This window comes from Salvelinus namaycush, chromosome 33, assembly GCF_016432855.1.
Source record: "Salvelinus namaycush isolate Seneca chromosome 33, SaNama_1.0, whole genome shotgun sequence".
In the NCBI taxonomy this organism is placed as follows: Eukaryota; Metazoa; Chordata; class Actinopteri; order Salmoniformes; family Salmonidae; genus Salvelinus; species Salvelinus namaycush.
In genome coordinates, this window is record NC_052339.1 from 14437753 (window position 1) to 14464115 (window position 26363).

The following is a 26363-nucleotide window of genomic DNA, read 5'->3' on the forward strand; positions in this document are numbered from 1 at the left end:
AAGACTCTTCCTAGAGCTGGCCGCCCGGCCAAACTGAGCAATCGGTGGAGAAGGGCCTTGGTCAGGGAGGTGACCAAGAACCCAATGGTCACTCTGAGAGAGCTCTACAGTTCCTCTGTGCAGATGGGCGAACCTTCCAGAAGGACAACAATCTCTGCAACACTCCGCAAATCAGGCCTTTATGGTAGTAAAAGGCACATGACAGCCTGCTTGGAGTTTGCCAAAAGTCACCTAAAGACTCTCAGACCATGAGAAACAAGATTCCTGGGTCTGATGAAACCAAGATTGAACTCTTTAGCCTGAATGCCAAGCGTCATGTCTGGAGGAAACCTGGCACCATCCCTATGGTGAAGCATGGTGGTGACAGCATCATGCTGTGGGGATGTTTTTCAGTGGCAGGGACTGGGAGACTTGTCAGGATCGAGGCAAAGATGAACGGAGCAAAGTACAGAGAGATCCCTGTTGAAAACCTGGTCGAGAGCTCTCAGGACCTCAGACTGGGGCGAAGGTTTGCGGTCCAACAGGACAACGAACATAAGCAAACAGCCAAGACAATGCAGAAGTGGCTTCGGGACAAGTCTCTGAATGTCCTTGTGTGACCCAGCCAGAGCCCGGACTTGAACACGATGGAACATCTTTGGAGAGACCTGAAAATAGCTGTGTAGCGACGCTCCCCATCCAACCTGACAGAGCTTGAGAGGATCTGCAGAGAAGAATGGGAGAAACTCCCCAAATACAGGTGTGCCAAGCTTGTAGTAGTACACTATGAAGGGAATACGGTAGGGTGGCATTTGGGACACACATATAATACAATTCCGTCAATTCTAGAGGTCGTTAAAGAGTTGCACACCCAGAAAGATTTCAAGGTTCAAAAACATAATTTTCTCTCCTAGCTACCCCTCCCTGTCATTGTATCAGATATATGTTCATATTGATTCTCATGATGATACACATCTTAATTTCACATTGAAGATCTTCAAACATCCTGCGTTCATGAGTCTCTTTATAGCCTAGTGGCATGCAAATGAGTTCACTTGCGTTAACCTTGGCTTGGCGACAATTCCTTTTACTCCAGGAGAAGAACATCATTTTAATGCTCCTTTAGTACTTAAGAATAATGGGTTCTTATTACAGAAAAATATTATTTCTGTCTATTAACATGTCTCTTTGTCTACAGCAACAAAGAAACTGGAAAGGTCTGTGAATAAAGAATACAAACTTGATTTAGCTGATAACAGAGCTGATAACAGAGTAGAAAATTGGAAAGTTGAACTTTATAATAGCCTGTGTATCATTTAATACCTCTTTACTAAACTGAAATATGACTGAAGTTAGTTACTCCAGAAGGCTTCCTTATGATAATAGTCTTATGATGATAGAAACTGATGAGACAAACCTAATTTGGAAAATACCTGCTTGATGATAGCTATTAACCCCACTTAAAATCTCTCTCACGCGCTCTCGCTCTCTCTTTCTCCTCTCAGAGGGGGGAGGGGGGGGCTGCTTGGTGGCAATTTCATGGTGAGATGAAGAGCAGCTAGGAGAAATTATCCCCCGCAAAATGGATCTAAACAATTGCTAAGTGGAACATCAGAGAAAAAGGAGGGGAAAAAAGGAGAGTGAAAAGGGTGTTGCAGTTGGCACGTTTAACTTGTATTATCTCCCCAGAACGAGGCATGTTGCTGCATGCTCAGGGCTGATGTGGAGGATAGATGAGACCTGGAGCTGTTGGTTTGCTTCCACACTAAGACTCAACCTGGCACTGTACAGTAGATGACACAACAGAGGATGAACCATGGTGAGGTTATTGGACCAAGCTATTACCCCACATAGACTAGTCCTGAGGAAATCATTTCGATCAAGGGGAACGTCCCAAACGAAATAGGGTGCCATTTCGGAGGCAGAAAACATAGGTTTAGGTGTCTCAAAATATGCTGCTAGAGGTAAAGTATCTGTTCCTTCTCAACTTGGCACTCAACTTGCATTATGGTTTTGACTTGGCTACTGAGCCTGTGCAGAGCTGGCACTAGTTGACATAACAGAGCAGGAGCAGCCAGCATCTGGTTTGTCCTTAACATTAATCTTGTAGTTCCTGGCGTGGGTTCCCTGGTCTGGGCTGGTGTTGCAGTGGTTCCGCTAAGAGCTAGCCAGGGCACCAATTTCTCTGAGTGATTGTGTTAGTGGAGTTTCTACAACCAAAGAGCATAATTTATTCATTAATGGCTTGATTTTTTTCTCTACGCTAGGTGATTCATCTGCTACATTGTTGCCTTGGTTTGCTGCTGTTAGCAGACTGATCATACAGTGCTTCACGGCTAGAAATGATATTGTGCTAAATAACATCACGGTTGGAATGCACTTTTGATCAATCAGATTGCGCGGCCAGAACCGTTTCGTAATCAACAAGGCAACAGCAAACATGTCGTCCCCCAAGAATGGTGCAGCCCCCACCCCTTGGGCCAATCAGTGTAATTTTGTCAATTATGGATCTCTATGGCAAGACGCATCATTCACCCAAGTTTTGTCAAAATCGGGTCAATGATGTCTGAGATATCTTGTGGGTTAGTTAGACTCCAATCCCTGAGCATGTGTGACAAATTTCATCAAACAGATCAACAGATACGGTATAAACATGTGCCCATTATAACGTGTGGTCTATATGAATGTTCTTGCATATGTTGAGTCTTGCCGGTGTTCGCAACATTTGTCCTGGCTAAATTCCCAATCTGGCCCCCACCATCAGAGCCACCTAATCATCCACAGCTTCCAATTGGCTCATTCATCCCCCCTCTGCGCCCCTGTAAGTAACTATACCCCAGGTCGTTGCTGTAAATAAGAATGTGTTCTCAGTCAACTTACTTTGTAAAAAATGTAATAAAATAAGCAACACATTTTGATACAATACGAATATCCTTGACTGATTTGTATGCCTTTGTTCCGTTGAGAGATGTTGAGAGACATTTGTCCATAGATGCCATATATCAAGTTTCGTGCAGATCGGTCATTCGTTGCCAGAAGAGTAGCGTTCTAAAATTCAAATTGGTGGAAAATCCACATTTCTTCATGACTTTAGGTCAAATGGGGTGAGTGGCGTGACCTTTCAAAGTTTGCATTTTCAATCTCTTGTTACAGCGCCACCATCTGGCCAATCAGTGTAATTTTGTAAATGACAGATCTTAATGGCAAGACGCATCATTCACCCAAGATTCGTAAAAATCAGGCCAATGCTCTCTGAGATATCGCTTGTGACTAACGGACTAACTGACGGATCCAAAATCACCTCCCCGATTTAATCGTGGGGGACAACAATATAGCATTGCTACAAGAACGTATAAAGAAGCTAGGAAATGCATCATGAGAAGAACCATATCTCTTTGTCTCCGTCCTCCTTTGCTCTATCCAAGCAGCCACTGAGTCAGAAGGTGGTTAGTCAAAGCTAGCCGAATGGATTTCAGAGGCCATGACTTTAACCCCACCTCAATATGAGCTGCTCTTATTGTTAATGGCAACCTGGCAGAGGTGGCTCGTCGCCTGTCTGCCTGCATGCACACACACACACACTCTCTCTCTCTCTCTCTCTCTCTCTCTCTCTCTCTCTCTCTCTCTCTTCTCTCTCTCTTCTCTTCTCTCTCTCTCTCTCTCTCTCTCTCTCTCTCTCTCTCTCTCTCTCTTTCTCTCTCTCTCTAGCCTGCCTGTCTGTCTGCTTGCCTGACTACAATACCATCTGGGCCACAGCAGATAAAAGCTCATATGTTGCACCCGCGTTGCCTCCAGGTCCGGCGGACGCAATGAACCCTGAATTTGTGAAGCGATGGAGAGATTTGTGGCAGGCAAAGGAGAGGAGAGCGGAGGAGAGAAAAGGAGACTGACGGTGGTTAAAGCATGCTGAGCCAGCCCCGTCACACACTCATGGTTTATGCTGTCAAAAATCCTGCTGCTGAAGCCCATTTTTTAACCACAGTGCTTTTGAATTAAAATCAAACAAATAGGTTTCAGGGCTGTGGCAGGAGGGGATCTATGGGATGCAAGGGTGGGTTTCTTCTTACTGGGTTCACTAACAATCACGTTTCAAAGAGTGGTAGTAGTGTTCACCTGAAGTGTTCCCCTGAAGTCTGACATGGTATTTAAATGATCTGTGTCCCAAATGGCACCCAATTCCCTACATGGGGCACTACTTTTGACCAGGGCCTGGTCAAAAGTAGTGCACTATATAGGGAATATAGTGCCATTCAGAAATGGCCTATGGTATCTGGTTAAAGGGATTTAGGTGTGGAGAATTGTTGATGGAGTCCACTGTTATCCCCTAACTAATGCAGACTCTAGACATACTCTTGTTTCATAGTTTTCACACCACATGATTACTTGATAACATGGTGTTCTGTCAAATGACACAATGAAGTGTGAGTCATGAGTTCTAAATTATATTTTAAACGTAATAAAGCTATTTTATTTCTAACACTTGTCTCCCTTTTTTTCCTCTCTCTGTCTTTGCCAGGTTTGGACCTGAGACAAGTCCAGGTGGTAGCGTTATCTACCGGGACCAAATGTATCAAGGGAGAATATATCAGTAACCAAGGACTGGTGGTCAACGACTGTCACGCTGAAATCACAGCCAGGAGAGCCTTGGTTCGCTACCTCTACTCTCAGTTAGAGCTCTTCTTAAGGTAACAACATCGAATGCTTCTGTAACATATTATAAACCGTATTATAAGGCCTGATTGTAAGGGCTCATACAAGCTTATAGCATCTAATAAAACATTATACCTGCAGGCTTTAAGTAAAGTGTTGATGTGCTTCCTCTACTCTCAGTAATAACATCTAATTTTGTCTCCTTTGAATAGTACAAGAGTAGGCAGGGGTGTTTTACTAATTATCCTTACAAGTAAAGTGAGGGATATGTAAATTAAGGTGATATACTGGATGTGTTTTTAAACCACTATTCATGAGTTATTTTTCATAGATGTTCATTAAATGCTCCTAAAAATAAGATTCTAAATCAGGTTATATTATAGAACTTGTAGCTACGCTTAAATTACAATTCTGTTCTTACTTAGCACCATGGTAACAGAGAAGCGGTATACAACAAAGACATTTTCACAATCAAGCGTCATACTGTAGGCAGACTGGTATTGTGTCAAAGCAATGAATTCCTGATTAAAATGATATACGTTACAATCTTTAGCTTGTGAAACCGCTATAACTACCTCTCCAAAACCTAATATTTTCCCCACCAGAGAAGAAGAATAGTCTTCTAAAAAAAATTGTTTTTAGTTTGAAATTCTCCTACCTACACAACCACTTTGGTAAATTGCATCATGTGCTACTATGAACCAATCTTACCTGCCAGGCCCTTCTGGCTACTAAATTGCCAGCTTGTCAGATTAGAGTAGAAAAGGCTAGTTCCTTTAATGTCATATTAGCATAATACAGCGTATTGACTTTTGTCTTTCCTCAATGTCTAATACAATCACTGGGCCAGAGTCTCAGCGGCTGAGCAAGAGAAAGCTAATGGGAAAGATAAGTCCTATGAAAATAGCCAAACATAATGCCACAACTGACGTATATTCACTCTATTTAAAAATATATATATATATTTTACCTTTATTTAACCTGGTAGGCCAGTTGAGAACAAGTTCTCATTTACAACTGCGACCTGGCCAAGATAAAGCAAAGCAGTGCGACAAAAACAACACAGAGTTACACATGGGATAAAAGATCGTACAGTCAATAACACAATAGAAAAATCTGTATACAGTGTGAGCAAATGAAGTAAGGAGGTAAGGCAATAAATAGGCCAATAGTGGCGAAGTAATTACAATTTAGCAATTTACACTGGAGTGATAGATGTGCAGATGAGGATGTGCAAGTAGAAATACTGGTTTGCAAAAGAGCAGAAAAACAAAAACAAATATGGGGATGAGGTAGGAAGTTGGTTGGATGGGCTATTTACAGATGGGCTGTGTACAGCTGCAGCGATCGGTAAGCTGCTCTGACAGCTGACGCTTAAAGAGTGAGGGAGATATAAGTCTCCAACTTCAGTGATTTTTGCAATTCGTTGCAGTCATTGGCAGCAGAGAAGTGGAAGGAAAGGCGGCCAAAGGAGGTGTTGGCTTTGGGGATGACCAGTGAAATATACCTGCTGGAGCGCGTGCTACGGGTGGGTGTTGCTATGGTGACCAGTGAGCTGAGATAAGGCGGAGCTTTACCTAGCAAAGACTTATAGATGACCTGGAGCCAGTGGGTTTGGCGACGAATATGTAGCGAGGACCAGCCAACGAGAGCATACAGGTCGCAGTGGTGGGTAGTATATTGGGCTTTGGTGACAAAACGGATGGCACTGTGGTAGACTGCATCCAATTTGCTGAGTAGAGTGTTGGAGGCTATTTTGTAAATGACATCGCCGAAGTCAAGGATCGGTAGGATAGTCAGTTTTACGACGGTATGTTTGGCAGCATGAGTGAAGGAGGCTTTGTTGCGAAATAGGAAGCCGATTCTAGATTTAACTTTGGATTGGAGATGCTTAATGTGAGTCTGGAAAGAGAGTTTACAGTCTAGCCAGACACCTAGGTATATATAGTTGTCCACATATTCTAAGTTAGAACCGTCCAGAGTAGTGATGCTAGTCGGGCGGGCGGGTGCAGGCAGTGATCGGTTGAAGAGCATGCATTTCGTTTTACTAGCATTTAAGAGCAGTTGGAGGCCACGGAAGGAGTGTTGTATGGCGTTGAAGCTCGTTTGGAGGTTTGTTAACACAGTGTCCAAAGAAGGGCCAGATGTATACAGAATGGTGTCGTCTGCGTAGAGGTGGATTAAAGAATCACCAGCAGCAAGAGCGACATCATTGATATATACTATGAAAAGTCTAGGGTTGAGACAGAGAGCGACATAGGGAATATACTGTAGTATCATGCAATGCCTAATGTCTCCAATGATGAAAAATCACAATGGCGAGCTCTGAGTCTATTAGTATATGGTAGAACTGAATTATTTAAATTCAAGGCATCAAATAGTAAACATGTGGCGTGGTTCAATATGGATTTGTGAAATTAAAGTATATTTGAGTAAAACAAATATCTGCAGCCTCAGTTCGTAGTAGCAACTACTATCACACATCACAATCAGTAGCTGAATAACTGGCTGGAGTTTTAGTGGGTAGCCTAGTGTCTAGTATCAGTCAAGGATCATAGTCATTTCAACCATTCAGGGATGATGTAGGAGAAACTGGTATACACACACACATATACACTCAAACACACACACATACCAGCAGCCCTCCGCTCTTCGTGATGTATCATCCAGTTGAGACAGACTGAGTAATGTTCAGGGGGCCGACAGTGACAGAGAGAGAAACTGCTTTGGTCAGGGAGAAGGCCAGTGTTTGTCATCACTCGCTCTCTCCCTCTGTTTCAGTTCATCATTGAAAAATAGACGGGGGCCGGGGGGGTTTATGTGTGTGCTGTGATAGATAGTGGTCACTCTCTTTTTCCTCATCTCTTCTTTCTTTTTCTTTGTCTTTGAAGCAAAAGGCGAGAGGACTGGGAAGAGTCGATATTCGTCCGGCACAAGGAGTCAGGGTACCGGTTGAGGGACAACGTCCATTTCCATATGTACATCAGCACGTCACCCTGCGGAGACGCTCGCCTCAACTCGCCCTACGAAATCACCACAGACCGTAAGACAGACTCTCTCTTTCCATCTTCATCTCTCTCGTTATCTCTCGTTTATTTTCCCTCCCTCCCTCTCTCCTGTCTTCCTCGTGGTTTGGTGTCTTTTTCTCCTTTACCAGAGTTTTTTTTTTTTAAAGGGATCATCTTCTGCCGGCTGATATGTTGAAAGCGACTGCTCTGCTTTTGTCAGACGCTGTCAGAAAACTGGCATCCCTTTCATGTCACATTACATCCACAGGCCTTTCAGACTGCCAAGCCACTGTGCTGAACAGATGACATTTTAATGCTTACTCCATAAAAAAATGTATATTCATTTAGATGGCGACGGCTGGCATTCGTTTTTATGTGTGACTTACAGGGTTAGCAATGTAATCTGCTTGGCAGTTTTCCATCAAAAATATTTCCCCTCCTTTTTTCTCTTAGACAGATCTATTCAGCACTGTAGCCATGCTGCTGGTGTATCATTATATTGACGTGGAGGTTTTCTTACACACACACACACACACACACACACACACACACACACACACACACACACACACACACACACACACACACACACACACACTAAAATGAAGGAAAAAAACATTTGAGGAGGCAAATGAATCACGCCAGTATGAAAGGAACTGAGAGACTGTCTCCCTGGAAAGCTTTGAACTTCAATTTCTTGGTCATTAAACCTTTTAAATGTTCATCAATCAGCTTTTACAGATTAGAAAATTACTTATGCAGAAGGGGCTCCCATAATACCTTTCTCTGCCTTGTCCTCAATACTTCAGAGGGGAACTCAAGGCTTAACTTTAACCTTAACTTCATTGCATCGAGAGAGAGAGAGAGAGAGAGAGAGAGAGAGAGAGAGAGAGAGAGAGAGAGAGAGAGAGAGAGAGAGAGAGAGAGAGAGAGAGAGAGAGAGAGAGAGAGAGAGAGAGAGAGAGAGAGAGAGAGAGAGAGAGAGAGAGAGAGAGAGAGAGAGAGAGAGAGAGAGAGAGAGAGAGAGAGAGAGAGAGAGAGAGAGAGAGAGAGAGAGAGAGAGAGAGAGAGAGAGAGAGAGAGAGAGAGAGAGATGTAGTGGAGAACTACTTGGCAAAGGGTTTAGAATCATTGCCCCTTTTGGTTGATTTCCATATGGGATGAATATGAGGTGGAATTGCAGGCAATAGTGATGTTCAGAACATAGAGACACAAAGTTATGCATGATCAATGTGTGCTACGTACTGAATAGAACCAGTCAGATACACAGACATGTATGAATGAATCAATTAACACACACACAGACACACAAATAAGACTGACCGTCCGGCTCGGTTCTGTTCCCAGTGCACAGCAGCAGACACCTGCTGAAGAAGTTCCACAGCCACCTGAGGACCAAGATCGAGTCCGGGGAGGGGACCCTGCCTGTGAGGTCCTCCAGAGGGGCAGTCCAGACCTGGGATGGGGTACTGCAAGGGGAACAGCTCATCACCATGTCCTGCACAGACAAGATCACAAGGTTAGATCATCACAAACACACCATCAGTGTCATTACCATGAAAACACACTTTTCCCCTCCCTTGTCGAATTTTAGGACCTGCTATGTCATCAAAGGTAAAGCATATATGATCTGCCTATATGACATTTCAGAGGATCTGATGAAAATTGTTGAATCAACAGACAGACAGTCATAGCCAGAGGTAAAACAAAACAGTAGAAGTCAGAAAGTAAAGGGCGATGTTCACAGAGGCCAAACTCTGAGTAATCCACACGCTCCACAGACAGGAACGAAAACACAGCCATCTATTGATCTGAGGGCTATCTTTATTAGTGGATTACCTTTTTATGAAAACACATGATCCCTGTTTAAACAGAGCATTTAAAAATATGGCTTTATTGACTACAGAGAAGGGTTGGGATTGGTCTGGTATTTACTCTGTGTGTGGTGGATAAATCTCTTCCCAAGAGCAGGAGAGACAGAACAGGAGCAGGGAGCCGGAGATGTCAGTCAGTCAGTCAGTCAGTCAGTGATTTGTGTTGTTGATTTTTCTCCTGTTGACTGAAAGACGCTTATTTTCCATATGAGTTTGCATAGGATAATCCTACACTAATTAGTTCATGTAGGGATCGTCCATTGTTTGAATCCCCTGACCCTTAATCTACCTCCTGGTCTTAGATTGCCTAGTGCACTACAGGGAATAGGATGCCATTTGGGACAACCATGGTCTTTAACAGTACACCCACAGTACAGTGAATAAGGGCTGCTACCTCGGCTGTGTGATATTCCTCCACCACCTACCAGTCAGAGGGTTCTGAGATCTGACATGAGGGGAGACAAGGCGGTAGTTTATCGAGGCTTAAGTAAATGTTCAGGGTGATTTTTTTACTCACCACTAGTGTGTTTTTTTCTGAGGCATCTTTTGACAGCAACGAATGATCTCCTTGTTCTCGATACGGTGGTTGAAGAAAGGGATGTTACATTAAATCTCTAGTTCTCACCCTGTCTCTTTCCACCGGGAGGTGAGAGCATGAGTGTCCACACATTAGCTGTATTATCTCACTCAACTAGGGAGAGATGTGGCGATGGCAGCTAGCAGCACTGTTTCCCTACAATTCTCCCAATATTTGGAGGCTAATTGGTGCTGCTAGCATTTTTTTTTTACTGATAGGATACAACAACATCTGCCTGGCCATACCTGTCTATGATCTTGATACATAAAGTTAACTGCCAAAATAAAGGAAACACCAACATAAAGTGCCTTAATAGGGCGTTGGGCCACCACGACCCAGAACAGATTCAATGCACCATGGCATATATTCTACAGTGTCTGGCACTCTGATGGATGTGACGCCATTCTTCCACGAGAAATTCCATCATTTGGTGTTTTGTTGACGGTGGTGGAAAACGCTGTCTCAGTCGCCGCTCCAGAATCTCCCATATTGTAAGTATTCAATTGGGTTGAGATCTGGTGACTGAGACACACACACACACACACACACACACACACACACACACACACACACACACACACACACACACACACACACACACATATTAATTACTTAAACAACTCAGAAACCACACCTGTGTGGAAGCACCTGCTTTCAATATACTTTGTATCCCTCATTTACTCAAGTGTTTCCTTTATTTTGGCAGTATCTTGCTCACTCAGACTAACTAGTCTCTTAGCAGAGATGTTTTAAGCCATAGAAATAGTATTACTAAAACGGACATGCCCAAAGTCAGTGGACCGGTGGCCTTATTGAGTGTACCCTTGAGTATACCATTCAAATGATCATGGTCAGTTGTCCGTTCTAGTCATTATATTTCTATGTAATGATTTTATTTGACACTTTATGTGCAGCGAGCAGGGAGGGTTAGGCCCTCGACTAGCTAGCTACAGATACACTATGTTACCAAAAGTATGTGGACACCTGCTCGACGAACATCTCATTCCAAAATCATGGGCATTAATATGGAGTTGGTCCCCTCTTTGCTGGTGTTTCATGGGGTTGAGGTCAGGGCTCTGTGTAGGCCAGTCAAGTTCTTCCACACCGATCCCGACAAACCATTTCTGTATGGACCTCGCTTTGTGCACGGGGGCATTGTCATGCTGAAACAGGAAAGGGCCTTCCCCAAACTGTTGCCACAAATTTGGAAGCACAGAATCATCTAGAATGTCATTGTATTCTGAAGTGTTAAGATTTCCCTTCACTGGAACTAAGGGGCCTAGCCCAAACCATGAAAAATTGCCCCTGACCATTTTTCCTCCTCCACCAAACTTTACGGTTGGTACACGCACTTGGGCAGGTAGCATTCTCCTGGCATCCGCCAAACACAGATTTGTCCGTTGGACTGCCAGATGGTGAAGCGTGATTAATCACTCCAGAGAACGCATTTCCACTGCTCCAGAGCCCAATGGCTGCAAGCTTTACACCACACCAGCCAATGCTTGGCATTGCGCATGGTGATCTTAGGCTTGTGTGCGGCTGCTCGGCCATAGAAACCCATTTCATGAACAGTTCTTGTGTTGACGTTGCTTCCAGAGGCAGTTTGGAACTCGTAGTGAGTGTTGCAACCGAGGACAGACGATTTTTACGCGCTCGCACTTCAGCACTCGGCTGTCCCATTCTGTGAGCTTGTGTGGCCTACCACTTCGCGTCTGAGCCGTTGTTGCTCCTAAACATTTCCACTTCACAATAACAGCCCTTACAGCTGCCTGGGGCAGCTCTAGCAGGGCAGAAATGAGACAAACGGACTTGTTGGAAAGGTGGCATCCTATGATGGTGCCACGTTGAAAGTCACTGAGCTCTTTAGTAAGGCCATTCTACTGCCAATTTTTGCTATGGAGATTGCACTGAACTGCACTGAACTGTCAGCAATGTGTGGCTGAAATAGCCAAATCCACTAATTTGAAGGGGTGTCCACATACTTTTGTATATATAGTGTATTCTGAGGTGGCTCTCCTCTTTCCCCCTGAAAGTGACCGTTAATCTGCCCAATATGATTCAGTTGGCCGGGGCTGGAGACGCAGCGATTACATCTGTCTAGGTCACCACCATAGGTGAAAGCAATTACTTGGCAAAAAATAGAGGGATATGACACGGCAGTCAGGGGAAAGGAAAAGGGACATCCTACTTCCTTTCTTCCTTTCTTTCTTTCTTTCCACCAAGCTAGATACCGTCCGACACCCTTTCTCTCCCTCTCCACTCCTCTTTCTCCGTTTTAGATCCTTGTAAATTATCCTTGGCCTCCACTGAAGTGAGTGGGTCAGTAAAGGCCGAGATAATTAAGGTCAGGGTGAAAGAGAGAGGGATAAAGAGGGTGGAGAGAGAAAGAGAGAGAGGAGAGGGGACTTTAGCCTTTTATCCTAGTGTAGCCATACTATTTGAGCTGTAAATAGACACATCCGAGGTGAAGCCTGCCCTACTGCCACTGTCTGTTTGTCCCACAGTTACACTCCTTGTTGTATCCCTCCCTTCATCATATATCTCCCTCCATTCATTCATCCCCCACTCCCTCATGTCATCATGTCTGTTTGCATAGGCGTAAAGTTATGTTACGGTAAATGAACCACCATGAAAGCTTTTTTTCATATATTTTTTTTAATCATCATTACTATTGCTGTAATTATTGTGATCGTTACTACTGTCATTATTGTTATCGTTAGTGTTTTTGAAAAAGCACAACAGGGTTGGGCACCTGATTGACCAGAGAGTGGATGTTTGATTAAGTCAATGACTTGTTTTAATTGAAGGGCCTAAATGGCTTTCATATGACTATGAACCTTTATCTTCCATTTGGATGTTATGTAGATGAACACATTACTTTAATGGTCTCCGTTTACGGAGAGGAGGAGGGAGGGATAGAAGGAGGGATAGAGAGAGGAAGGGGGAGAGGGAGGGAGTCTCCCCCTTTAAAATCCATGCAACAGCCAGATGGCTGTCTTTTCTTGCATGAGATTAAAATATGTTTCTAATTCACAGCGTTGCTTCCTAGGTAAATTAATATTTCAAGCTAAATCATTTCTGTTTTGGTGGAAGTAGCGGGAGGGGAAAAGAGAGAATAGAGCTCTTTCTTTTGTTTGGAAAAGGTAGGACAGATCCCACGAACAGATTGTGGTGGCGCAGGTACAGCCGGGGCGGCAGTTAGCGCAGTTTAGCGATTCTTGGAAAACGTCGATGTTAATTGACTGCTCGGGGAAGCAAAAAACATAATGACTCATTATTAGTCATGAACGGGGATGCAAGAGGAAAAGATAATTGCAATTATTGCAGCCATGATAAAGATACATTGATTAACAAAAAGAACAATGGTGTAAAAATGAGCAACATAATGTTTGCCTCTGATTGCGCTTCTCATAAGGTCTTTAGTCCAATGCTTGTGTGAGTACACAGCTACACAACCCAGGTACACACAGAGGGCTTCTATATCTTTGTTCTCTTGCTCTGAAAGGAGGAAATCATTATAAACATGGTAATTATGCCTCATCCATTTGTTAATGTATTCTGGAAAATAGATTAGTCTAAACAGCAAATGACAAGGCAGTCTAGAGACATCTAGACCTACTATCTCTCCACCATTCAGATCTGGGTTCAAATATTATTTGGAGTGACAGATGGGTGGGGTTTTCAGTTTTGCAACTAAATTATTTGAAAATATTTAAAATAGTACTTGAAACCAGGTCTGCCACCAGTGTACAGTAGTACTATCTCGCCACCAGTATAGTATCATCTCACCCCCAGTATAGCACTGCAGTATCTCACCACCAGTATAGTATCATCTCACCACCAGTATAGTATCACCTCACCACCAGTATAGTTTTGCAGTATCTCACCACCAGTATAGTATCACCTCACCACCAGTATAGTACTGCAGTATCTCACCACCAGTATAGTACTGCAGTATCTCACCACCAGTATAGTATCATCTCACAACCAGTATAGTACTGCAGTATCTCACCACCAGTATAGTATCATCTCACCACCAGTATAGTATCACCTCACCACCAGTATAGTATCATCTCACCACCAGTATAGTATCATCTCACCACCAGTATAGTATCATCTCACCACCAGTATAGTATCATCTCACCCCCAGTATAGCACTGCAGTATCTCACCACCAGTATAGTATCATCTCACCACCAGTATAGTATCACCTCACCACCAGTATAGTTTTGCAGTATCTCACCACCAGTATAGTATCACCTCACCACCAGTATAGTACTGCAGTATCTCACCACCAGTATAGTACTGCAGTATCTCACCACCAGTATAGTATCATCTCACCACCAGTATAGTATCATCTCACAACCAGTATAGTACTGCAGTATCTCACCACCAGTATAGTATCATCTCACCACCAGTATAGTATCACCTCACCACCAGTATAGTACTGCAGTATCTCACCACCAGTATAGTATCATCTCACCACCAGTATAGTATCACCTCACCACCAGTATAGTACTGCAGTATCTCACCACCAGTATAGTATCATCTCACCACCAGTATAGTACTGCAGTATCTCACCACCAGTATAGTATCACTTCACCACCAGTATAGTACTGCAGTATCTCACCACCAGTAGAGTATCATCTCACCACCAGTATAGTATCACCTCACCACCAGTATAGTACTGCAGTATCTCACCACCAGTATAGTATCATCTCACCCCCAGTATAGTATCATCTCACCCCCACTATAGTACTGCAGTATCTCACCACCAGTATAGTATCATCTCACCACCAGTATAGTGTCATCTCACCCCCAGTATAGTATCACCTCACCACCAGTATAGTACTGCAGTATCTCACCACCAGTATAGTATCACCTCACCACCAGTATAGTACTGCAGTATCTCACCACCAGTATAGTATCATCTCACCACCAGTATAGTACTGCAGTATCTCACCACCAGTATAGTATCACCTCACCACCAGTATAGTACTGCAGTATCTCACCACCAGTATAGTATCATCTCACCACCAGTATAGTATCACCTCACCACCAGTATAGTACTGCAGTATCTCACCACCAGTATAGTATCATCTCACCACCAGTATAGTATCACCTCACCACCAGTATAGTACTGCAGTATCTCACCACCAGTATAGTATCATCTCACCACCAGTATAGTACTGCAGTATCTCACCACCAGTATAGTATCACCTCACCACCAGTATAGTACTGCAGTATCTCACCACCAGTATAGTATCATCTCACCACCAGTATAGTATCATCTCACCCCCAGTATAGTATCACCTCACCACCAGTATAGTACTGCAGTATCTCACCACCAGTATAGTATCATCTCAGAACCAGTATAGTATTGCAGTATCTCACCACCAGTATATTATCATCTCACCACCAGTATAGTATCACCTCACCACCAGTATAGTATCATCTCACCACCAGTATAGTACTGCATTATCTCACCACCAGTATAGTATCATCTCACCACCAGTATAGTATCACCTCACCACCAGTATAGTACTGCAGTATCTCACGACCAGTATAGTATCATCTCACCACCAGTATAGTATCATCTCACCACCAGTATAGTATCACCTCACCACCAGTATAGTACTGCAGTATCTCACCACCAGTATAGTATCATCTCACCCCCAGTATAGTATCACCTCACCACCAGTATAGTACTGCAGTATCTCACCACCAGTATAGTATCATCTCACCCCCAGTATAGTATCACCTCACCACCAGTATAGTACTACAGCATTTCACCACCAGTATAGTACTATCTCACCATCAGAGTATTACAAACTCACCACCAGTATAGTACTATCTCACCATCAGTATATTACAATCTCACCACCAGTATAGGCATATCTCACTACCAATATACTACTACTACAGTATCTCACCACCAATATAGTACTATCATACCACCAGTATATTTCTATCTCACCACCAGTATATTAAATTAATATCTCACCACCAGTATAGTACTATCATACCACCAGTATATTTCTATCTCACCACCAGTATATTAAATTAATATCTCACCACCAGTATAGTACTATCATACCACCAGTATATTTCTATCTCACCACTGGTATAGGCCTATCTCACCACGGGTATAGGCCTATCTCAGCACCAGTATAGGCCTATCTCAGCACCAGTATAGTAATATCTCACCACCAGTATATTTATATCTCACCACCAGTATATTAAATTAATATCTCACCACCGGTATAGTACTATCATCTCCCCACCAATATAGTACTCCCTCACCACCAGTGTAGTACTATCTCACCACCAGTGTAGTACTATCTCACCACCAGTATAGTACTATCTCACCACCAGTATAGTACTATCTCACCACCAGTAAAGTACTATCTCACCACGGGTATAGGCCTATCTCACCACGGGTATAGGCCTATCTCAGCACCAGTATAGTACTATCTCAGCACCAGTATAGTACTATCATACCACCAGTATATTTCTATCTCACCACCAGTATATTAAATTAATATCTCACCACCAGTACAGTACTATCTCACCACCAATATAGTACTATCTCACCACTGGTATAGGCCTATCTCACCACGGGTATAGGCCTATCTCAGCACCAGTATAGGCCTATCTCAGCACCACTATAGTACTATCTCACCTCCAGTATATTTATATCGCACCACCAGTATATTAAATTAATATCTCACCACCAGTACAGTACTGTCTCACCACCGGTATAGTACTATCATCTCACCACCAATATAGTACTCCCTCACCACCAGTATAGTACTACAGTATCTCACCACCAGTATATTACCATCTCACCATCAGTATATTTATATCTCACCACCAGTATAGTACTCCCTCACCACCAGTATAGTACTATCTCACCACCAGTATAGGCCTATCTCACCACCAGTATAGGCCTATCTCACCACCAGTATATTTCTGTCTCACCATCAGTATATTTCAATCTCACCATCAGTATATTTCAATCTCACCACCAGTGTAGTACTATCTCACCACCAGTATAGTACTGTCTAACCACCAGTTTAGTACTATCTCACCACCAGTATAGTACTATCTCACCACCAGTTTAGTTCTCTCTCACCACCAGTATATGCCTATCTCACAATCAGTATATTACATTAATATCTCACCACAAGTACAGTACTGTCTCACCACCAGTATAGTACTATCATCTCACCACCAATATAGTACTCCCTCACCACCAGTATAGTACTACAGTATCTCACCACCAGTATAGTACTATCTCACCCCCAGTATAGTACTATCTCACCACCAGTGTATAACTATCTCACCACCAGTATAGTACTATCTCACCACCAGTATAGTACTACAGTATCTTACCACCAGTATAGGACTATCTCACCATCAGTATAGTACTATCTCACCACTTGTATAATACTACAGTATCTCACCACCACTATAGTGCTATCTCACCACCAGTATAGTACTATCTCACCATCAGTATATTAAATTAATATCTCACCACAAGTACAGTACTGTCTCACCACCAGTATAGTACTATCATCTCACTACCAATATAGTACTCCCTCACCGCCAGTATAGTACTATCATCTCACTACCAATATAGTACTCCCTCACCGCCAGTATAGTACTATCTCACCACCAGTATAGTACTATCTCACCAACAGTATAGTACTATCTCACCAACAGTATAGGCCTATCTCACCATTAATATAGTACTACAGTATCTCACCACCAGTGTAGTACTATATCACCACCAGTATAGTACTATCTCACCAACAGTATAGACCTATCTCACCAACAGTATTGGCCTATCTCACCACCATTATAGTACTCTCTCACCACCACACTTCTGTGTAACAGATGCAGACAGGATTAGAGCTTTATTGATTATGTGTCACTCGTGGATCTTCCTAAACAAACTCAGAGGTGATTGCCCTTGTCCCTGGTCTTCGAGAAAGAAAAGCACACCTGTAAGCACAAACCTGCTGGAAGTGCATTAACCCTGATGTCAATGTTGAATATATGAATGATAATATCTGGGTGGCTGTAATGAGTGATAATGCTCTGACCTTTGTTGAGTGTGTGTGTGTGTGTCACCATTTGTTCCCTATCTTGTCACGTCCTTTGGCCAGATAATGATCAGATTGTCTCTGTCCACCACTGACGCTCCTTCTGTTTCCCCTCTCTTTTCTCCCCTCTCTCCTCTCCTCTATCTTCTCCCATCTCCCCTCTCCTCTCTTTTCTCCCCTCTCTCCTCTCCTCTATCTTCTCCCATCTCCCCTCTCTCCTCTCCTCTATCTTCTCCCATCTCTCCTCTCCTCTCTTTTCTCCCCTCTCCTCTCTTTTCTCCCCTCTCTCCTCTCCTCTCTTTTCTCCCCTCTCTCCTTCTTCTCTTCACCTTTCCTCTATTTCCTCCTCTCTCCTCTTCTCTCTCCCCCCTCTTTCTCTCTCCTTTCCTCGCTCTCTCTCTCATCTCCCCCCTCTCCTTTCCTGTAGATGGAACGTCCTGGGACTGCAGGGGGCATTGTTGAGTCACTTTGTGGAGCCGGTGTACCTCCACAGTCTGACGGTGGGCAGTCTCAGACACCCGGGTCACTTCAACAGGGTGATGAGTCAGAGACTGGAGTGCCTCGGACCGCTGCCCGCAACTTACAGACGCAACCAGCCTCTTCTTAGTGGTAAGAGACACAGAGACAGACAGACAGACAGAGACAATGCAACGCTATACAAAATCTATCACGATGATAGTTTTAACTTTGGATATGTTTTTGGATAACAGTGTGTTCACCCTCCATACACACACGGCTAGGGATGTAGGTCGTGCACATTACTCTTGAAGGGCATTTTCCCTCTCTAAAGATCCCCAGTGCCACAGAACTCTGGGTAATTAGGTGTCATAAGGATGAATATTTTTACAGCTCCATCATCATCAGGAATGATTATTGTACAGAAGGACCTTTAGTGATGATGGTCATAATGAATTTATCATTGAACAACCAAGAACACTGTAGAGTCACTTGGAAGTTGTCTGAAGTATTAAGTTAGGTACTGAAGACAGTCCCCACATAAAGGACATAGTATGTCTCCATAAGATAATTGCTCCTTCTGCTCTAAATATGAATGTTTTGCTCAAAGGTTGACATAAATTCTTTGAGAAATGTTTCTCCTTCATGTCATCGTTGTTGACAAAGGGCAGAATGGTGACCTTTACCTTGGACAAGGGGAACCTCAAAACAAAACAGACGTGGCCACAGACATCTGCCACAAGCATTCTGCCTGTCGTTCTAGACATCCTTCTGAGTGTGTTTCAAGTTTCAAGTTTTATTAGTCCTATGTACAGGATGCGCATGGTATACATCGTCCAACGAAGTACTTACTTGCAGGTGCCTTCTCAAAAATACAACAACAATAACAAATAAGAAAATATAAGAATATGAACATAAAGTAAAAGGCGGTAGAATAAACCAGAGCGGGTCCGGATACAGAATTGTAAATAATGTCACAAGTCTGGGTCGGATCTGTTATGATTGTCACGGGCCAATTTTAACTGACTGATCCGAACGGGACTGCTGCAGTCGAGAGAGAGAGACATTTTATAATTTATGCTGCTGCTCTTGCTTTTCACGAGAGTGGAGTGTGGCGCTTGTAGCTTGTTGTTACCCAATCATAAGTCATCAAAGCGGAAATAGGCTACAGTCATAGAGCCTCCGTGTGTGGCAAAAGTTAGGAGATAACTAATCAATGGAAGATGGAATTAAAATGAAGGAGAAGGATAGGCTACAACGACCAAGAGCCAACAGGTAGGCTGCTACTTAATATTCTGAATGGAGTTGTTTTTATTTGTAACTGTAGGATGAGAAATCGCATGCACTGCAGCCTCAATTAGCCTAGCTAGCTAACGTTAGCTATTTTAACTAGCTTCTCCCGGTTTGATGCAGTCAAGACAGATACTAAGTAATAATATTTTAAGCTACTTTATTAACTGGTGCTGATAAAGCGTGAGAGGAGGGAGAGAGGTGCGAGGATGGGGCTGTACTGTGAGCGAGTGACACAGCGAGCAGGGAGGGAGAGACCAGAGACAGCAACCAACCAATTGACTCGCGCTATAGTAGACTAATAGGTGCCATAGCAAGGTTACTTATCATCAAATATGATTTTTTTTCTTTTCTGCTTCCCTCACTCGGATCAGACCTGGTCTGGATCCGACCATGTCTACATACGGAATGGGTCTAGTTGTCCTCTGGTCCGTTCGGAATGGGTCTCTATATTTATTTATTTTTATTTATGCAGATCGGGTCCGGGTGGGAAAGCCCCAGGTCCACTTCAACTTTTTGGACCCGTGAAGACTTCTAGTTGGAGCGGTAGGCAGATTGGAGTGGGTCCAGTGTGCCTGGCATGCTGGCCTTGATGTGGGCAATGACCAGCCTCTCGAAGCACTTCATGATGACCGAGGTCATTTGGGAATGTCACTTTGTCTTTCTTGGGCACTGGGACAGTGTTGGTTTCCTTAAAGTAGGTGGGGACTACAGCCTGGGACGGGGACAAGTTGAAGATGTCCGAGAAGATGCCCGCCAGCTGGTTAGCACACATGCTGAGGATGCAGCCAGGGACGCCATATGGGCCAGCGGCTTTGTATTCACTTTTTTGAGAGTTTACCTCACGTCTACCTCTGAGAGTGAAAGCACCTGGTCATCTGGAGCAGCGAGTCATCCTGGATGGCTCGGTATTGTCTGCCTCGAAGCAAGCATAGAATGTGTTAATCTTGTCTGGGAGGAAGGCTTCGATGGGCACCGACAGCTGGTGTGTCTAAGACGGCGGCGTTGAGGAGGGCGCGCTTCTTGCCGGTTCCTGCTCGACTTAGCTTTTTTTATGGCTATTCATGGCGATTAAGAAGAGGAAGGAAACGGGGACTCCAAGCTAGGCTGAAAAGACGGGCCTACACGGCCTCTTCTTCCTAGTATCCTGATGGCTAATGTCCAATCGCTGGGAAATAAACTTTGTAAACTCAGTGCAAGGCTTAAATCGCAGACGGACATCAGAGAATGCTATGTCTATGTGTTTACTGGGACGTGGCTTTGTGTGTGTGTGTGCGTGTCTGCATGCGTGCGTGTGTGTGTGTGTGTGTATCTTTGCTGTCTGAACCATGGAGCCAGTAGAGGACAGGGGGAGGAGGAGAGGAGAGGGGGTCATTGGAGAGATGGCCCTACTCCAAATCAATGTAATCACAGCTCTTATCAGACAACCATTCATTGTGGAGGAGGGAGTGAGCAAAGAGGAGGTGGACGGAGAGGGGGAGAGAGAGAGAGAGAGAGAGAGAGGGAGGGAGGGATGGTTCATTCCATTCACTCCCAGGACCCAGGGCCCATGCTCCCTCCTCCTCCACCCTCCCTCCACCTTTTCATTCATCCTGCCCTGATGAGATCCTCCACCATTGTGTCTGGGCCTCTTGTTCAGGGAAATGGCTGGGTTATTTTAAGTCCTGTCATATGAAAGGCTCTGGCTCTGACTGACTTCCCCAGGAGCTCTTATCACTGCCAACCAAATGACTCCACCTGCAGCAGAGAGCAGAGGGGGCTAAATACATCAATGAGGTTGTCCTTCAAAAAGTCACCTGGATTTAACCAAACCGGGAGACACCACACTGGAGACACGGCCTGGAGTTACTTTTACTATTATAGAGCGTTTACATTGTAGGTATCATACGTTGCCAGTGCTGCCTTTTGCCTCAATCACATTTAAGACTTTTCAATTGACATTTGTTCTTGGATGTGGCGTGGTCTAATAAAGTGTTGTCCCCTCCACATTCACGGTCCTAAGTTGCATGTATCATGTATCATGTATCAACTTTTCAGTTGTCCACTCAATATTAATGCCGCATCTGCGTGCATGGCTCTAAGCAGTGGCCACAGAAATGGTTCTTGAAGTAATTGTAGCGTTAGTGGTGGTGGGTTTTTGATATGAATATTTACATTTTCCAGCTATTATAATTATTATACATCACATAACCACAGGTTTGAATTGGTCTACTTCATGAGCTACCTGCAGAGCGCTAACTAGAATAGAGAAACTGATCAAGACTTCACAGAAAAATCTAATTGGCTATTACAGAGACACAAGAGTCAAGTCGATTGAAGGGATCAAATGAGGCATGAATAGAGGCAGTGTGATAGAGAGAGAGAGGGAGAGAGATGGAGAAAGAGGGGGAGACAGGAGAGGGAGAGGAGGGAGACAGGAGAGGGAGACAGGAGAGGGAGAAAGAGAGAGAGAGGGAGAGGAGGGAGACAGGAGAGGGAGAGGAGGGAGACAGGAGAGGGAGAAAGAGGGAGAGGAGGGAGACAGGAGAGGGAGAAAGAGAGAGAGAGAGGGGGGAGACAGGAGAAAGAGAGAGAGAGCAAGAGAGGGGGGAGTCTTTTGTTCAAAGAGGTGTGTCTCTGTAAGAGAAAGGAGGGATGATAATAAGAGACTAGGTGATTGTTATGTCGGCAGGCAATTTATTCCAGCTCTGAAAAGCTATAGAAAAGAAGGAAGAGAGGAATGAAAGACTGGTGAATGGAAGAGTGAAGATGGGACTATGGGGGAATGAGTCTGCCACAGAGAAAGATGATCACTGAGAATGTGTTAAATCTATTTTGTGTTATATCTCAGAATGCATGGCTTTGTTTCTATACAATTATATGACCAAGTCCTTTTTCTTAAGGTATCTTTATCAAAACTGATCCATCTACTAACTACTGCAATAGTAATAGCGTTATTAATTATGAGCGATTCGATCATATCATTAATATGGACACTTGTCCAGACTTAAACATTTTATTCAAATGGAGACATATTATGGGTGCATCGTACTTTGCATGCGTTTTTAGTTACCCTGTGTCAAGGTAAACATTCCTACTTGTATTTTCTACTTTGTTTCCACCAGTGCATAACTACATTATAATCAGTGTTGATGTCTTGACAATGCTGCTGGAGTGTGTATGTTTTTTTAGCTGCACTCAGCAGGGGTGCTAATTCCCTGTGTCCATAGGGGGGGACTGGTTCTCACTTCTCTTGTTCTGTAACACTGGGTGCTAATTCATTGTACATGAAGTCTAGTGGCTGAGTCTCCTCCCATCCTCCTCCTCTTCCTCCTCCTCCTCCTTGCCCTTCTTCTCTCCTCACCATCCTCCTTTCTCAATATTCTCCTCTTCAACTCATCTCTTCCTCATCCCATTTTCCTCCTCGCCACCTATCCTCCACCTCTCCTCCTACCCTCCACTGCTTTTCGTGCAGAGTGCTATCGGAGCGCTAGGCTAGCTAATTGGATGTGAGAGGCTGTGTCTGATTGAGGAGTCCAGTGAGGGACCTCAGTATCTCAGGCACAGTGTTTACCACAGAGATAGTGAAGCTTCAAACGCCCACGTTACATTATCCACGTCAACACGTTTCCCTTTAATGAAATGCACACTCGCATGCCTGATAGACCCTCGGTCTTTCATTTTCTTTCACTCTCTGTCTTTTCTCTCTCTTTCTTTCTCCCCCATCACTCCCCCCTCACTCTCCTCTCTCTCTCTCTCTCTTCCCCCACTGTTTCCTATCCCTTTCTCCCTCTCTCTCTCACCCTAGTGTCTCTCTCTCTCTGTCTCTCGCTCTCTCTTCCTCTTCCTGTCCCTCCCTCCCGTCTTCTCTCCCTCTCCCCCCAGTGTCTGTAACTGCTCTCTGAGGAGAGAGGCTGGTGTATAAACAGCTTGGAGATAGAGAACCAGGTTGACTAAGCTTTTGCACCACTGCAAACGTTGCATCTGTTCTTTGCTAGAGGGAGTTAACCACAAAAAAAGTGAAAATGAAAAGCAAATCGAAGTATGAAGTTCAGGTTCAGGTGAAACAAACATACAGTAATTTCATGTTTCAGCTGTTTTTTATCCTTCAGATGTTGCATTAGTGTAAAAGTGTAGCAAATATGTCTCTTGGCCTCTATATAACAAGACGGTCCCCATGTGTCTAATCTCTCGTGGACAGACTGCATAAACGGTACCGTAGATCTTTCATGATACAACGGGATGCATGAGATAACCATCAGCATTAGTTACGGTGCTTGGGTTTTTCGTCACTGGTTATTTGGACAAATCACAATTTCGCAGGTGTTAGTATCTTTTGAATTTCGGAAGGGGAGGGTACTTTTGGCCCATAGACTTGCCCGTAACTTGCAAAGAGAGAGGGTGGAGCTCTTCATTCCAGTTCCGATCCTCGTTTTATCTCTTCTCAACATGTATGGATCCAGAACTTAAAGGTAGACTCAGCAATATGACGTAGATGCAGAAAGTAAACAGCGTTGAAGCGCGGGGCTCAACTTCTCTGCTGTTTTGGTCCTGTGGCTACCACGCTGTGACAGCGTGAAGCAATACCGTGCACATGCGCCGATACTGTTTGTGACTGTGTGTGCGAAGTGTTGGATCTCGCTCATCTCAATATCTGCGGTGCTGCTCGTGGCAACATCATTTCGCTGAGTCTACCTTTAATCGAGCATCTAACCAATTACGCAAGTCTTTAGTTCTGGGTTAACCGGGATAACCCTGTGTCTAATATGACTAAAAGCTTAAGCAATCACACACATTCTAAAAAGAAAAAATACCTTTTTTTCCTGTGCATCCCTGCAGGTCTGAGTGTCAGCGGTGAGTGTCGTCAGCCGGGGAAGTCTCTGTGTGTCAGTGTGAACTGGACTTGTGGGGACGGTCAGCTGGAGGTGGTCAACGCGGCTACGGGACGGAAGAGGGACTCTGGGACGCCATCAAGGCTCTGCAAGCACGCTCTGTTCACCCGCTGGGCAAGGCTGTACCGCAAGGTGAGTACTGCAGACAGAAACACGCACACACTATGAACTGTATCATAATGAATACAGATGTTCGATCTTAATTCGATCACTCTGTTGTTGCAGAGAATGTTCAAGGTTTAAAAAGGTTTCTGAAGTTTGAAAGGCTTCTAAGGTGTAATTTCCACTTTAAAATGTCAGCCTTGATTTTCCCTAACGAAAAATGTAACAATCACAAAAATGTATTTATAATCCATAAATTATATTCCACATACGAATTGACATGTCATGTTGCTGCAGGAATATTTTTCTGCTGTGAAAAACGGATCAAATTAAGATAGTATATCTGTACATGGCATTAAAAAAATGTCATACCATGCCTTTAATAGCGACTAACCAAGCTTCCGGTGAGTAGCATGGAACCACTTGACGTCTCTGTGTGTCCAGCAACAGCTGCCACAGTACTCTACAGCAGCTTAACCCCCCCCCCCCTTCACACAATAGCAGCCTATTATTTTAGAACAAACACAAAGCGCAGTTTAATTTTCATTATGAAAATGTATGTAAATGCCTGCAACACCCAAATGGTGGCAGTTAAATTATAATGATTATATAACCATAATTATTTGGAGAAGCACTTGAGGAGCGCCGCCCTTGGAAATTGGTCCCCGCTCGCAGTAAGGCATGCAACAGCAGACACAGTAATCTCCAAAGAAACTTTGTGACTTGACTGTGCCTACGTCCCCTCTCTCGCCTCGCCTAGCGGCTGCTCCTCTTCTCTTTCTGCCTGCGCAACAAAGGAAATGCACAAAAGCACAGAGAATGTTCAATTGCTTGTGAAATTTAAATGGGGAGATTACACAGCTGTTGAAGTTCCCCGTTTGTGCCAGCTCATTAGTTTTGTTTTGCTCTCTATCTCTCTTACCCTAACCCTCTACCCCGTCTTTTTCTCCCTCTCTCTTTCTCGCTACATCTTTATTTCTCTCTCTGCCTTTTTCTCTCCCTCCTTCTTCTTCCTTCTCTCTCCAGTTGAGTATCCATGCTTCCGGGCCCGTGGACCAGCCACTGATGTACTGTGAGGCCAAGATGGCTGCCGGCTCTTACCAGACTGCCAAACAGCAGTGGCTCAGATCGCTACAGGAGACAGGCCTGGGAACCTGGGTGAAGAAACCTCCAGAGCAGGAGAGCTTCCTGCTACAGGACTAAGACATTTCACTCCATTCCAGCCATTATTATGCACACGCACACCAGCTTCCTGTGGTGTGCGTGTCCGTGTTCATCCGTCCGTTTGCGTGCGTGTCTGTAGAAGGAGCATGTGGCAGTTGGCTTTATTGTTGTCCGCTGACTTTGGTTTGCTCTACAAGCCTCCATCTCCTCCTCGGCAAAAGCCACCATTGATGTCGGTCGTTCAAGTTCCACCCAAAAAATAAAAAATGAAAACGGGAATGAAAG

General features: G+C 44.1%; 1 protein-coding gene across 1 annotated transcript in view; it reads left to right on the plus strand.

Moving 5' to 3' along the window:
* The window catches only part of adarb2 (adenosine deaminase RNA specific B2 (inactive)), a 61859-nt gene extending 35742 nt beyond the window's left edge, over positions 1-26117 (plus strand). Inside the window, exons 5-10 of the mRNA XM_038972657.1 lie at positions 4496-4664; positions 7521-7672; positions 8985-9156; positions 18623-18804; positions 24760-24944; positions 25941-26117. Of these exons, the coding sequence (XP_038828585.1) occupies positions 4496-4664; positions 7521-7672; positions 8985-9156; positions 18623-18804; positions 24760-24944; positions 25941-26117 (1037 nt within the window). The remainder of the gene's footprint in view (positions 1-4495; positions 4665-7520; positions 7673-8984; positions 9157-18622; positions 18805-24759; positions 24945-25940) is intronic.
* Positions 26118-26363: the final 246 nt, after the last annotated feature.